This window comes from Dicentrarchus labrax, unplaced genomic scaffold (assembly GCF_905237075.1).
Source record: "Dicentrarchus labrax unplaced genomic scaffold, dlabrax2021, whole genome shotgun sequence".
In the NCBI taxonomy this organism is placed as follows: domain Eukaryota; kingdom Metazoa; phylum Chordata; class Actinopteri; family Moronidae; genus Dicentrarchus; species Dicentrarchus labrax.
Window position 1 is genome coordinate 9,532,772 of NW_026136707.1, and position 13,789 is coordinate 9,546,560.

General features: G+C 39.6%; 1 protein-coding gene across 1 annotated transcript; it reads right to left on the reverse strand.

The window, feature by feature from the left end:
- Positions 1 to 926: 926 nt before the first annotated feature.
- cops7a (COP9 constitutive photomorphogenic homolog subunit 7A) lies at positions 927 to 13,477 on the reverse strand. The gene is made up of 8 exons (XM_051406164.1): positions 13,337 to 13,477; positions 7,764 to 7,886; positions 5,859 to 5,934; positions 4,990 to 5,078; positions 4,090 to 4,292; positions 3,822 to 3,927; positions 2,937 to 3,106; positions 927 to 1,552 (listed from the first exon to the last, which is right to left on the reverse strand). Exons 2-8 carry the CDS (start codon positions 7,884 to 7,886, stop codon positions 1,513 to 1,515), a joined length of 807 nt encoding a protein of 268 aa, XP_051262124.1. The 5' UTR covers positions 13,337 to 13,477; the 3' UTR covers positions 927 to 1,512.
- Between the last annotated feature and the right edge of the window lie 312 nt (positions 13,478 to 13,789).

Consider the following 13,789-nt stretch of genomic DNA (forward strand, 5'->3'; position numbering starts at 1 on the left):
TCTGGGCATTTTACTGATCAATCAGAGTAATTGATTGGCTTTGTTCCAGTTGGAAGTTTTAATGACCGTCTAGTTATGAGGCACATACCAGCAGATGCTGCAGCAATCTGTAACCACAGTGGACAAACAAAAAACAAAAAAAACACTAATGCAGAAGTTAGGTGTGAACTTAAGAGTCATCACTCATGCTCACACCTGTAATAAACACACCTGAATCACCTGCCACTTTCTGTTCAAATTACACATACACAAACTAACCCCTTTTTCCCTATCCAACACTTTGAGAGGTGTACAGCTGTTAGAACTCACAGCTCCAGTCTGGTAAAAACTGAACCAATCAAGCTCAATCACACTGACTGAAATTAACACCACTATTTATAGAGGTGAGAGGGATGTTGGAGGGAGGGGAGGATAGAGAAAGATGCAGAGTTAAGTGAAACTGCATCATAATTTCCCTGTCTTACTTCCTTGTCACTATTGCTGCTGGTCAGCTAATCGCCACCATTAACGTCATGCAGGATGAAGAGCGGGGGAAAAAGAATCAAAAGAGAGAGAGATGGACAGGGCCGGCATGATGAAGGCAATTTTGACTGCGTGATGGAGGTACAAGAGAGGGTGGCAGGCAATTTCAACAGGCAATTTTGACATTGAAATAGAAGCTCTGGGCAAAACATACTCATATGAAATATGAATGCACTTAGTGTGTGTGTGTGTGGAAGTGTGTGTAGCCATGCTGGTTGCGCACAGGGGAAGCCTCAGCTCTATAATACATTAGTCTCTTTGGGGACATGCCCTAATTAATGGCTTGACCTCCTAACGGGTAGCCCCCTTCTGCGAGTTAACATTTAGCTGTGCACCCTCCAGAGATGCACTTTGAAGTGCATTTAATAAAAGAAGTGACAGTGACATTAATGAGACAGTCAGGATAAGTACAGGGCTTCGTTTTATTTCCCAACAATTTATACTCAGATTTTATACATGTCTCAACTCAGCAGAGAAAAAAAAAAAATACAAAGCAACATAGAATTAATCTAAACCAAAAGAACATTTTTAAACCAATAAAGATACACACATACGCGTCAAATACACTGATCCTGTTTCTGGGCAAAGGCGACTGACTCCTGCTGACGGTTCTGACGTGTTAAAAGTGCTCTTTTGTGTGTTTGTGTGTGTGTGTGTGTGTGTGTGTGTGTGTGTGTGTGTGTGTGTGTGTGTTTGTGTATACATTGACAGTCCACCAGCTGCTATTAAGAGCTGCAAGAGTGGATGTCACACCTGTCATTTCCAGCCAGTGTGTGTTTCTGAATCCATCAAGGTGAGATTTGGTGACGACAAGAAAAGTTCCCACAAAGTTTCCTGGTTTTATTGTGCTGAGTGTATGTGACAAGAGTGCCCGAGAACACTGGAGACATTGTTTAATGTATCCCGTTTGTCCGTCATCATGTCCATGTGTCCGTTTATCAGTGAGAGTGTCCATCAGTGCCGCCGTCTCTACATCTCAGTCTCTTGTCTTCAGTTGGACTTGGACCAGATCTTCCCACTGCCGCGCAGCCTGAGTGGGAAACAACCAGTAGGAAACACTGCGTTAGCACTTCGTTTGGGATTTATCAAAAATAATGTCTTGATTTACTTTATGTGTACTTTCCACTTGCATTACTAAACCAGCACATTACTGATGCAACCTGGGTGCAAAAGTGCCTTTGTATTAAAATATTTAACATCTGTATTTAGTGTTTTTGCATTGAAAGTGATCTCAGTGGATTTTCTATTTCTGCAAATTAAAAAGAATTTTTGCAAAGAACCTACTTCTAATAATAACTGCTGCACAATCAGTCCCATCCTTTAAATAGCTTTATAAAGAAATGGTGTCAAAACTCATTTTAATTCGAGGATTGAGGTTAAGCTATCATTAATTTGGATTTCAAAACATTAAGTGGATCTTCATTTGAATGAAGTGCAGTGCTGAGTGATGATGAAAATTATAGGGCTCTATGCTTCATCAAAATGTGACAGGCAGCCAGAAAATAATCACTGCTTTCTGTTCGGCAGCAACAACATAAACAGCAGACGAGCAAAGCATCTCCTCAGATCACTGGAGGGGGAAACAGTTCTTTCAGGAGGAGAGCACGTGGGGGCATTTGTATATCCAGTGACATTTTACAATCCAGGACAGATGTGAAATTAGCCATCGGTAATTGGGCCGGATGGAAGCAGAACAGAAAGAGTCCCTGATAGCAGGGTTAGAACACCGCTGCAAAACACTGATGTGCATCTGATAATAAAGCTACTTCATGCAGACACATGCACACACTCACACACAGACAAACCACTTACACCAGCAGCTGGCTTTCTAATGTTTATTGAAAAAAAAAAAATGAAAACATAGCAAGTTCTTTGCTCTCTACAAGAACATTGGACTAATGGCTTTAATTTAGTGTTTGAAGTAGAGTCTTTATAGTGCTGTGGTTATAACAAAGTAAATCCGTATTTATAAAGCACCTTTCAAAAACCACAGTTACAAAGTGCTTTACGGAACAAAAGGAGAAGCAGCAATAAAAGAAACATAATGGAAAAAATCTCCAAATGCAGCTTTTTGTGCCAATTTTGCGACTTGTAGGAATAAATAGAATTTCTTGCTTGAAAAAACTACAAACACAAACTTGATTTAAGAGGGCAACGGCAATTCTGAATAAAACATTTCAGTAAATTATTCTACGTGGCCAAACATATTTTATGTGTTCAATTTCTGAAATGTTTGGCCATGCTTTAGAAAAATGAATGCAATTTCTACGCAATCTTTTGGTGGTTCATTTGCATAAAAAAGCACAACATCAAAGATGCTCATGTGGACAATATTTGGCTGCCTCGCTCCTCGTGCGTGGCCACATACCTCTACATCATAATAGTTCATACAAAGGTGATGTCATATTACTCACCCTTTCACCTTTGAACTTTTTTTGCCAGGCTGTCGTGGTTCCTGAGAGGAGGCAGGGTCTCGTGGCTCTGCTGGCTGGTCGGCGTCTTGATTGGAGGCGGCTCCAGCAGGGGCGGGGCCTGATGACGGAGAGGCGGCACTGGCCTTTAACGTTTTCTGTAGGTTTGAGACCTAAGGTGAAAAGTGAAGAGATTAAAAATGAGATATTAAAAAGGAGGGATGAGTTAAAGGATAAGTTAACTTAAAATAATAGTCTGGTCCCCATGTGTAAGTTTTGTTTAGTATAATTGTTCCAACTGTTAATACTGGCCATTAAGAGATTCTCCTCCTAATGCACTTCCATTCCATAGGGGGACAAAATCCACAAAGTTCATATGAAGTTAATATGAGGCTTCAGTAGTTGGTAAAATAAAGTGGATATCTCTAAAGGTTACAGTCCATTTAATACAAATTTCCCTCTTTGTGTTTCCATAGACAGTATTTCCTTGCTGAGTTCCAGTTGAAGGACAGCGAGTAAAAGACTGAATTTTGTACAAAGAAGACTGCCACCTTGCATGTATTTTTCACAAAACGAGGACTGAATTTTTATCCTCCCATGGCTTACATTAAAAGTACATTAGGAAGAGGTCTTCTTCACAGCCAACACGAACAGCAGGAATGATTACAGCAAGCAAAACCTGTTTCAGTGTTTATAACTGTGAACCTATTCTTTTAACTAGAGGGAATATAAAGTCAGAGGGAAACTAAAATACCACAAGCAGCTGGAAGCATAAAAACAGAGAAGCGAAAGAAGGCAGAGTCACATTTACTGGATCTTCTTGGGGTGGGGTGGGGGGTGGGGGGGGAAGAGTGACAGAACTGGAGGCATAAGGGATAAGGGACTGACCTCTGTTTCCACTTGGACTTTGACCTTTAACTGGCTCTCTCTGTATTGGTTTGCCCTCGTGACCTGCTCCTCAATACCACACAGCACCGCCTCACACCCTGTACACCTGAGAGAGAGAGAGAGAGAGAGAGAGAGAGAGAGAGAGAGAGAGAGAGAGAGAGAGAGAGAGAGAGAGAAATAAAGCGTGGAGGAAGGCAGAAGTTCAGAAAACAGATAATTGAGACATGAATCTAAAGTGTGTGCACAGACACATAGAGGGGATACTGACCACTCCTGCAGCGTGTTGATTATGTTTGGGAGCTCGTTGGGGCCCAGGTCACGACCCACACTGCAGTCTACCTCCACCTGCTGGTTCCTCTGGTCCAGTTTGCCCTGGATGATGTCACAGTAAACGGCATCGATCAGCAGGTCCTCCAGCTCCCGCACATTCTTCAGCTCAAGCTGCTGAAGGAGCAGCGAGTATGGCAGGCACTGAGGAGGAAGAAAAATACACAACAAGACCTTAATCCTTGTATTCTCTTTTCTTTTTAACCAAGGTATGCAAGCAGATCATTTGATTCCACTTTAATACTTTGATGGAAATTCATAAAAACATAAAAACATTACAATGAAATGTATCTAAATGTCACTGCCAGAGGAAGATGAAAAAAAAGAGTTTGGGCAATTTAACAATCATCCACTGGGCAATTAGAGAGCTCAAGCCTACATGCAAGGAAAGCAGTGACATATTAAAGAGGAAAAACAAGGGCAAGAGTGAAAGGAGCAATGGTAATGGAAAGTGAGATAAAGTAAAAAGAAAAAAAAAAAGGACAGAGCTGGTGAGAATAATGAATCAATTATTTATCAGGAGCAGAGAAAGAAAAGGGCATAAGCAGTGTGGCTAGAAGGTGCATGAACATGGAGACGGGTAAGGAGTCTAAAATGACACGAGCTGTAGTAGTTGTGCTGGTAACTTTCTCTCATGAGTGAAAGGCTCGTCCTCACGTGAACTTTACGAACAAAATAGCAAAGCCATATCTAAAAGCAGAATTGTTAACACATCATTGATATATTGCTTTATGAAGCCTACAGCAATATGATGGCTGCACATAGTAGATTTATTTTATACAGTTCATCCGCACTTCTCTGAGGGGAAAAAAAATGCAAAGAGTGAAGAATGAACCAGTACCTTGAGGTTGGACGCCAGGCTGATGATGGACAGATGGCGGAGTTTGTTTCTTTGTGCGGGGGTCAACTCGGGAAGAGAGGCTGCTCTCTCTACAGCAGCAGACAAGAGCATAAAATAAAAAGAGTCTCAATGGGAAAAAAATATACCAGAGCAGTGTGTAAGTGTCACTTCTCTGAGGGGTCAAATAGTCACACATAATCGAGGCACTACTTATTACTTTGAAGTGTAATGTGACACAGAGATACGTAGGTGAGTGTGAAGCTGTTTAAGCAGTCAGAGAGAACATAGTCGGGAGGAAGTCGGGAGGAAGTCGGTCTCCAGCGACCGTGTCTCCCGCTGCCATGCTCCCCTGGTGACAGGACTCACAGCCTCCGAGACAGCAGCTCTGACAGCTCCTCTAAGGGCTCCACTACACAGCTCTATGAAAGTAAATGTGCTCCCTGTCGACGTGACTCGAAAGGGAAGGGAAAGGAACAATAAAAGTAGGCTACATTCTTTTTCCAGGCTATTGGTTGATATTCAGCATAAAATTAGACATAATTAACATTCCACTTCTTGTTGGAGCTTCCCGACGCATTACACAGACAGCAAATTAAGTCACAAAAGATTAGTTTATTGTTCATTTGTGCCGGCACTGCTGTGAAACAGACAATTGTCAGCCAATCGGAACACCTGATGAAAAGTTGCCCAAACAGATAAAAGCACTCCAGTAATTTTGTCTGTGAATAACCTGCCTGCAGTGTCTCAGGTGAGGGAGTTTAAGCTGCCGTGTCAAGGTGCCTGCCTTGCAGCAAAGAAATACAGCTCATAATAAAAGAGTTGCAGGGCTGCCCTATTACTTATTTACACTGTGCTGCCACTGCAAATACCTTTGTAGTCGCAGTAGGTTCCATAGGCAAAGAGGTTGAGGAGCTGGTACACTGGTGCATGAGGGCCATTCTCCAGCTGTGGTTTAGAGGGAAGATGTGGGGAAAGAGAAAAAGATGTGGCAGAACACAGAAGTAATGAGACTCTACAATTAAAAAAAAAAACGTGCAACTGTATTTTATTGATGCACAATGAGCAACTCTGAGGAGAGGGTCTTGCTGAGACTCAGTGAGAGTAGGAGAGAGCGAGAGAGATCATATGCAGACTTCACTACTTATATTCTGCCATATTTTTATTAATTTGACAAGGGTTGCATTCACACCTGGCATCAAAATCTGTCTCCAGTGATTCTTTCCTACAGATCCCTGTTCAATATTCAAATAGGGAATCACTTCCACAATGTTTCTCTGATTTGAAGCCATCAGCAGATGTCTGTCTTGGCCATGAAATTTTACAAGATTGTGCAACTGTTCTACCATATGGATTCTTCTGTTTCCCTCTTTTACCTGTTACAGTAAAAACTTGGGGCGGATACAGCCTAGGTTTAGCAAACAGGCTTTCCACCACAGGCACCAAATTTTCTGTAACCTCAATTTTTTCTATTTCAATGTAAATGAGCTGCAGTTCATCTGATTTCTATAAATGCTGGGTTAATTTGAGTTTAGGTGATTGAAGTGTTTCAAGTGTTGCGCATTGCAAGCAGTGAAAAGCAAAAGGAAAGTGTTCTCTGCTGTTAAGCCACAAATATTGAAGACACTTAGAAATGCAGGCGTTTATTCTTCCCCCAAGAGGAAGCCTGTACATGAGGAAATATTATAAATAGCCCAATGTTGAGGGAGATTTTTGATAAAACTTTAAAAGTCCTCTGACTAGATTATTGCTGTACACTGGTAAAAATAATCTAACAGGCCTACTTAGTAAGTATTGGCTGATTCATTCATATTCCACTGGACCTGCTATTAAAGTCAGGAAAAACACTTAGGAGATACCGGGAGGTACAGCTTTGTGTTATAATAACAGGCTGTTGCATCGCTGCTCTTTCGACTGAGGGAACTTTATAATGCATCTTTTTAATTTGCTGTAATAATCTTCACTGCACTGTATTTTTATTGTGTGAAGAAGACATTTCTCTCACTGTGTTTTGACCCGGCTAGTCTCTTTCCCTTTCTGTTTATCCAATAAAACAGCGCTGTAGACTTTACACCTGCTTTTCACAGCCCTTACATTTCATACTCAATCTCCTCTGTACGCATTCTTCAGCAGTGCCGCCTATCTTCCATTTTACCAGCGCAAAAACCTGGTGTGGCTTTTAAGTAAATAAGGACAAATGCAGTCCATAAAAAGGGACACAAATCCTTAGTAAATATACCTGCTGGTCTGCATCTTTTCTAAGGCTTTCCTTAAAGAATGGAACGACGATGCTGAACAATCCTACTCCACTGTAACAGCAGCACTTCCAAAATAGGGTGTTAACTGCGTAATCTCATGCACGTTTAACAAACAACATATAATATGTTGCTAATGTGCTTTTTAAAATGGATAGCAGCATCACGCTCAGGATTTCTATATATAAATGTGTTAATTGGGAGGTGAATTGTGACTTTGATTACATCATTGCTGCACAAATGTATACGCATTTCCACTTGGATAGATAATAATTGTGGTCCAACGCAGTTAGGAAATACAGTTGTGTTGATGCTACACTCACAATGTGGTCACATGCATCACTGACCCCTCTGAATGTGGTTTGGTTGATCAGATTCTCCATGTGCCTTGGATTCATTAACAACTTGTGAGACTAGTCTAGTTGTGATTAAGACAGATTTTTTTCATGCCAGGTCTGAAAAGGTTCCCCAAAAGACACAAAGGGTGAGGAAGATAAAGTGCCAGAGTGTGTGTGTGTTTACCTCTCTGACATTTGGCAGCTCCAGGATGTCAGAGAAGACGTAGAGGCCTGGGGTCTCCAGCAGAGAGCTGACAGCCTGGGCCAGTGCTGAGCCTGACAGAGACAGGAGCTGCTCCACCTCCATCTGATGCCAGGGGACACAGGTGACACAACACATGGTTAACAGGTTAGACAAAAGTACTACTGAGACATATACGAGCAACAGAGTTATTTAAAAAGTACAAGTATGATAATAATCAAGGAAATTACATATCTGTTACCGCCCTCTGCACTGCCACTTTATATGATGGTGGTGGAAAATTTCATCTAGGGACAGCGTGTCACAGTCTTTCCATAAATACTCTATTATCAAAGCTCTATTAATGAACACAGCATGTAGGTATCTTCGTCACGCCCCTTGAATGATAATTCAGCCACTTGTGGTCTGGTGAAAGGACATAAAATTGAACGAACAATACCCCCTTTTTATTTAACGTCTAACGGCCAAGTACTCTTGACCAAAGTACTTAACCCTCAAATTACCTGGAGAGCTATTCAGATGGTGGAAGAATAGCTGCACTAGGTAGCACCAATATGGGCAGTGTAATGAATGCGAAGCAGGGCCATGTATATTCATCAAAATCCATTCCCTGCATAGAGACACGATGCAAATGCACCCTGGGCTGAGGGCAACACCAGAATAACTACCTAAGTAGTGATAGGAATCTGTCGGAGCCTCCAGCAGATAGTCTCCAGAAAGTTATTTTCGAAAAAACAAACAAACAAAAAACAAAACAAGACCATTTCCTGATGCAAAAATGTCATGTCAGTGTTTCTGTACTTTGTCCGGACTCTAAACTGTATATTAAAATTACCCAAATATAAAAAAGAATAGCACGGAAAAGATGCAGTATTGTATTTTATGTTTTATTTTATTTTTATTATACTTGCTAATTGCTGTTTGCTGTGCCTAACTTGAATTTCTCCTATGGGGGATCAATAAAGGAGTATCTTATCTTATCAGTGACTGAAATTAACAGCCATGGGGACTGGCAGATGAAATATTCACTGGCCAAAATAATAATCAAATCCTTTTTGTGTCACATTTGCATTTGTTTCAGAACATTTTATTGAATATGGTATATTTATATTATACTGTAAACTGCAGCAAAACTACAAGCGATACAGGCACAGTTTAGACATGCGCATAAACATATACGGCTGTGTGTGTGTAAAAATGCATTGACACAGACAGCAGAATTAAATGATATCCCAATGTGAGGAGCAGTGTTGGGCAAGTTACTTCCAAAAAGTAACTAAATTAGTTACTCAGTTACAAATTATAAAAGTAACTAGTTACTTCAGAAAGTAACTATTGCATTACTTTCAAGTAAATTTTTAAATACTCAAATGTGACCCCACCTCCACCCCTCTTTAACGGAACTTAAAATACACGTGCATGTTCAATTATTTATGATAAATCTGAATATTATAATGAAATGGACACTTAATACATTATTAACAGAAACAATGTACACAAATCTAAACTGTTTTAATGTTGCTGTGGGACAAAGTGAGACTAGCCTCCAATCAAATGCCATGTATGTAGATATTATGTTTATATAGTGGATCGATAAAAAATAACACAATAGATGTTTTGGAACTTTTGATATTTATTGCCCCTCAACAGGCCACAACTGGGCAAAATTAATATATGCTTGTTAAGCACTATACCAAAAATAAATAAAAAATATATACACTCTTTGTAGTGTAAATAAAACAAAAATAAACTTCAGACAATTGGTAGATATACTGTACTTCAAGTATTTTCTTCCTCGAAAAAGTAGAACAGTGTAACAATATGAGGTGCTTTCTATCTAACATAATAATAATAGCATAATGTACATTTCATGTTTCCTTTAATTTCTTGGAGGGGAAAGTAATGAATATACTTCCATTTAGAGAAGGCTACTTTTGGATTATTTGGGCTCGCCATACCTGTCTCTCGTTGACTGACTCGCTTGTATTGTTCGTTGTGTGTCAGACTATGCGTGCTTTCGAACACCCGTCCAACTCTACCTCTGATTGGCTTACCGTGAAATTTTACTCAACCTCAGCCAATCGTCAGCATTTATGCGCTTGTCTCGTGCACTGCCAACTAACCAAGGAAGAACAGTAAAAAAGGTCTTTGCCTCTCGGCTCAGAGATCTAGTTGGTCTGATGAAAAAAACTGCTTCAATTATAATAACTCGCCGCATTTTTTGGCAGTAACGGTAACGGCGTTATTAAGATGGGAAGAGTAATCAATTAGATTAGTAACGCCGTTATATATAACGCCGTTATTCCCATCACTAGTGAGGAGACGTCCTCTTGATGTTGATGGGATATTTTAAGATCTTAATCCCAGAAGACATATCTTAGTTAGGACACAAGGGAAGTTTAGTCTTACACATACATAATAAAGTTATTGCAGTTGCATCATTCTGGTTTTATTACCTGAGGCCAGATCCTAAAATTAATGCAACAGAGAGTCTGGATTCACACTCCTGAGCAAAGACTAGTCTGACTGGTTCTTATTCATGTGAATCAGTGCTTATGGTTCTGATGTATTGTATCATCCTAAATCTGCTACATTTAGATGCACACATGCACATCTATGTTGTCCCACTGGACTGCCATCAAGGAGGTCTAAAGAGCGTATTTTCAGGCAAGCTGAACAGATGAGCAGGCATGTGTTGCAGCCAAACAAATTAACCTACACTGTTTTAGAAACAGTAGCTCTTTCCATTTCAGGAGATTTTAAAAGTCAAATTAACCGAATGTGAGGCTGGATTGCATCCATGTGTTTATTTCTATTGAATTTAAAAAGGACAGACCTGGCTGCATTTCAGTGAGATATGGCTGGAGGAATATGTGTAGCTGCTCAATATTCAGGATGCAGCTGTTCAGATTCAAAGTACCTTGGTGAGATATAAAAAATAAATAAACAGAAAACAATATATAATATATAAAATAATAATTCCAAGTACCCCTAAGCGCAAAGGGATGCACTATACGTTTTGAAATTAGGGTTCAAATGGAAATTCAATTCAAATTCTCATATAACACAAAGAGAAAACCCTGATTCAACCCTTTAACAACCTGCAGTATAGAATGGAAGCATGCAGCCATAAAGAGTCTTGAGTTTGGGTATTTCACTGTGTGTAAACATCATAGCCTCAATACTTTAAGGACCGTGAAGCTACATTAGAGAAAGCAAAAGTTTATCTTAAGAAGTTAACTGTTAAATGAAAGCAGTGATAAGATCATTGCAATGTCGAAATGAAAGCACTTTAAAGATATACATAATTAAAAATGTATGAGAACAATGGTAACGCTTGTGGAACTTTTTTATGCAAAGGAGAAAATGACTGTATGATATACGTGTGTGTGTGTGTGTGTGTGTGAGATTAATGATTACAGGCCCAGTGTGTAGGATGTAGTGGCACTAGCGGTGTAGCTGCAGACTGCAACATCCTCTCTTTCAAAGTTATACGCTGCTTAAAATATTTTGCACACCATTCTTGATAATGCATACTGCATACAGTGTATATATTTTTCATTATAGTCTTATATTTTCTATTATATCTTATTATATTATATATTTTTTTGTGATTCTTGGTTGTACTTTCAAACTTTTTGCACTACATTCCCCTATGCTGCTGTGTCTGACTTGAATTTCTCCCACAGGGGATCAATAAAGAAACATCTGATGTTATCATATCTTAAACCACAAGGAAGAAACTACAGTGGTCGCTTATCTAGGGCCGGTGTTTGGTTAATCTCTTCTGGGTTACCGTAGAAACATGGTGATTCAAAATGAAAACTTATCTATGAATATTATATTCCATGTCTGCCAATAGAGTTTCCTAAATGTTACACACTGGACGTTTCACTACAATAAAATCAGTCACAAAAGTGTGAACTATGTCATCACAATTTCCCAGAGGTCATAGGGACATCTTCAGATTGGTTGTTGACTGAACATTTACTGTAAAAGGCTCAGATTTTGTCAGCTTTTTGTTGCTCACAATGGGGACTAAACTAAATTTCTACTTTATAATGGCGGTGATTTCAAATGGCGTATTACACTACTTCAGAAAAACTACTGTCTGAGTTAAATGTTATTAATCTTTATTTAATCAGGTGGCCTCAATGAGATTAAGACAAGAGAGACCTGAGAACAACAGGCACACACAATCCTACAATAGAATTAATTAATAAATTAATAAAAACAGGTCCAAGAATCACAATAAAACCCAAACACCTACCAACATTAGTGAGTACAAGAGGGAAATCTAAGATTGGGTAGTTAGTGGATCGTGTACTGTAGTTACTAGATTTAAAAGAGAGTAGAAATGAGAGGTAGTTTGGAAGCTTTTACAGTACAGCTTTCTAAACGAATAACATAAGAGGGCTATTTCTTCTTGCCTGTAAACCTGTATCAAAAGGTTGGATGGATTTCCTGATGGGTACAAAATTTGTCATTTGTGATACAGCGTCATGCACTGTGATATATAGGGTGCTGAAGTACCAGTGGGGCAGCATGACAATACAGAATATGTCCATAATCAATAACAGACATAAAATAAACCTTCTGAAAGTGAAATATACACAACAAACTACAAATACAGAAAGGCTACGACACAGAGTACTCAAACAGTAACAGGCAGACTTGTGTTAGTAGAGTTAAATCCCACAGCCAGACAGACACACGAAATATGGTCATGTGCAATATGCAAATCACAGAAGCTGCAAATCTTAACTTATATTGTAAAATGTGTGACAAACAGCATTATAATGAAGTACTGTACTGTAAGTAGTGAGTAAGTACTGATCTGGTCTACAAATCTTGTTCTTCAGATTTATAAGAACATGTTTGTTTGGTACAGACTCCAAAACATGTCATGATTTCTGTGAAAATTAAATTTCTGATGCCAAAATGATAATTCCCAAACTAATAATGAATCACATTGCAACTGGAATATCTGCCAAAATCATAGCAACATAATGTTTTTACCACAATATGCAGCGCTGGTTTTCTGTCCAAAGCCCTCACTTAAATGTTAAAACTATCAACCAAACCCTAAAGAGGAGTTTTTAAAGATAGATGAAGGAATAAGGTGGTTGAGTAGTTATTAAAGGGCTTCCTCCTCCACGGTAGCGTTAGCTCCACCGGCTCCTGCGCTACATCACCCGGCTAACATTAAAGCTAATGACCTTACCTGTCAACAAACAGCGACGCAAATCCCAGATGAAGTGCTTCGCGTACAAAACATACACTTTTGTTTCAGACATTTTTTTTTAGATGAACGGTTCTCTTTAAAATACGTGTACGCTCTTCTTCAAGCTCAATGTGTCATGCTAGCTCGGATGCTAACAGCTAACCAACCGCAAGGCTTCACTTCACCGTTGACGTTAGGCCTCGGTTCACTTTAAAGCCGCTCCGGTGACTCAAATCATACCACGATAATGTAGAAATAGCCGGGAAATACGACATGCACGTACATGTCTCTGCAAAAGTGTCAAAATAAGGCTGTGTGCGATCAAATTTACCTTGTTTTGTTGGTTTCTAGTAGACAGCCTGACGATTGTTCAGTTCCGCTGTCAGCACACGCACGACAACAAAGCAACGTAGGTTTTGATTGGACAATACAGGGGGAAGTGGGCGGGACCAACCGAGCCGTCGGTCATCGTCTGTACGAGGGGCATCAGGCAGAACAGCGTCATCTAGCGGTCATGTGATTTATACCGTCTGAAACTGTGGAGAACAAATGTGAGGGGATCGCAGAACAATTAAACATTAGTACATTAGTCTTCTGCCTTGTCTTTACTTATTGTATTTTCTATTTTAACTCACTTTAATTTAAAGAAACAATCCAAGAAGGCAAAGTCACCACTCATTTTACGCAAAGGTAAAGGTCCCCAACCCTTTTTTTATTTTTTATAATTTAGTAAAGTGATGGCCCCCTGCTTAGGTGACATGTTTTATGGATATTTCATATTATA

Coding starts and splice junctions, on each gene's coding strand:
- cops7a (XM_051406164.1), bottom strand. CDS start 7,886: ATGGAGGTGGAGCAGCTCCTGTCTCTGTCAGGCTCAGCACTGGCCCAG. Junction 4,293..4,989: donor GCCTGGCGTCCAACCTCAAG/GTACTGGTTCAT, acceptor CTTCCTCCTCAG/TGCCTGCCATACTCGCTGCT. Junction 3,107..3,821: donor AAGTCCAAGTGGAAACAGAG/GTCAGTCCCTTA, acceptor TTTTCACCTTAG/GTCTCAAACCTACAGAAAAC.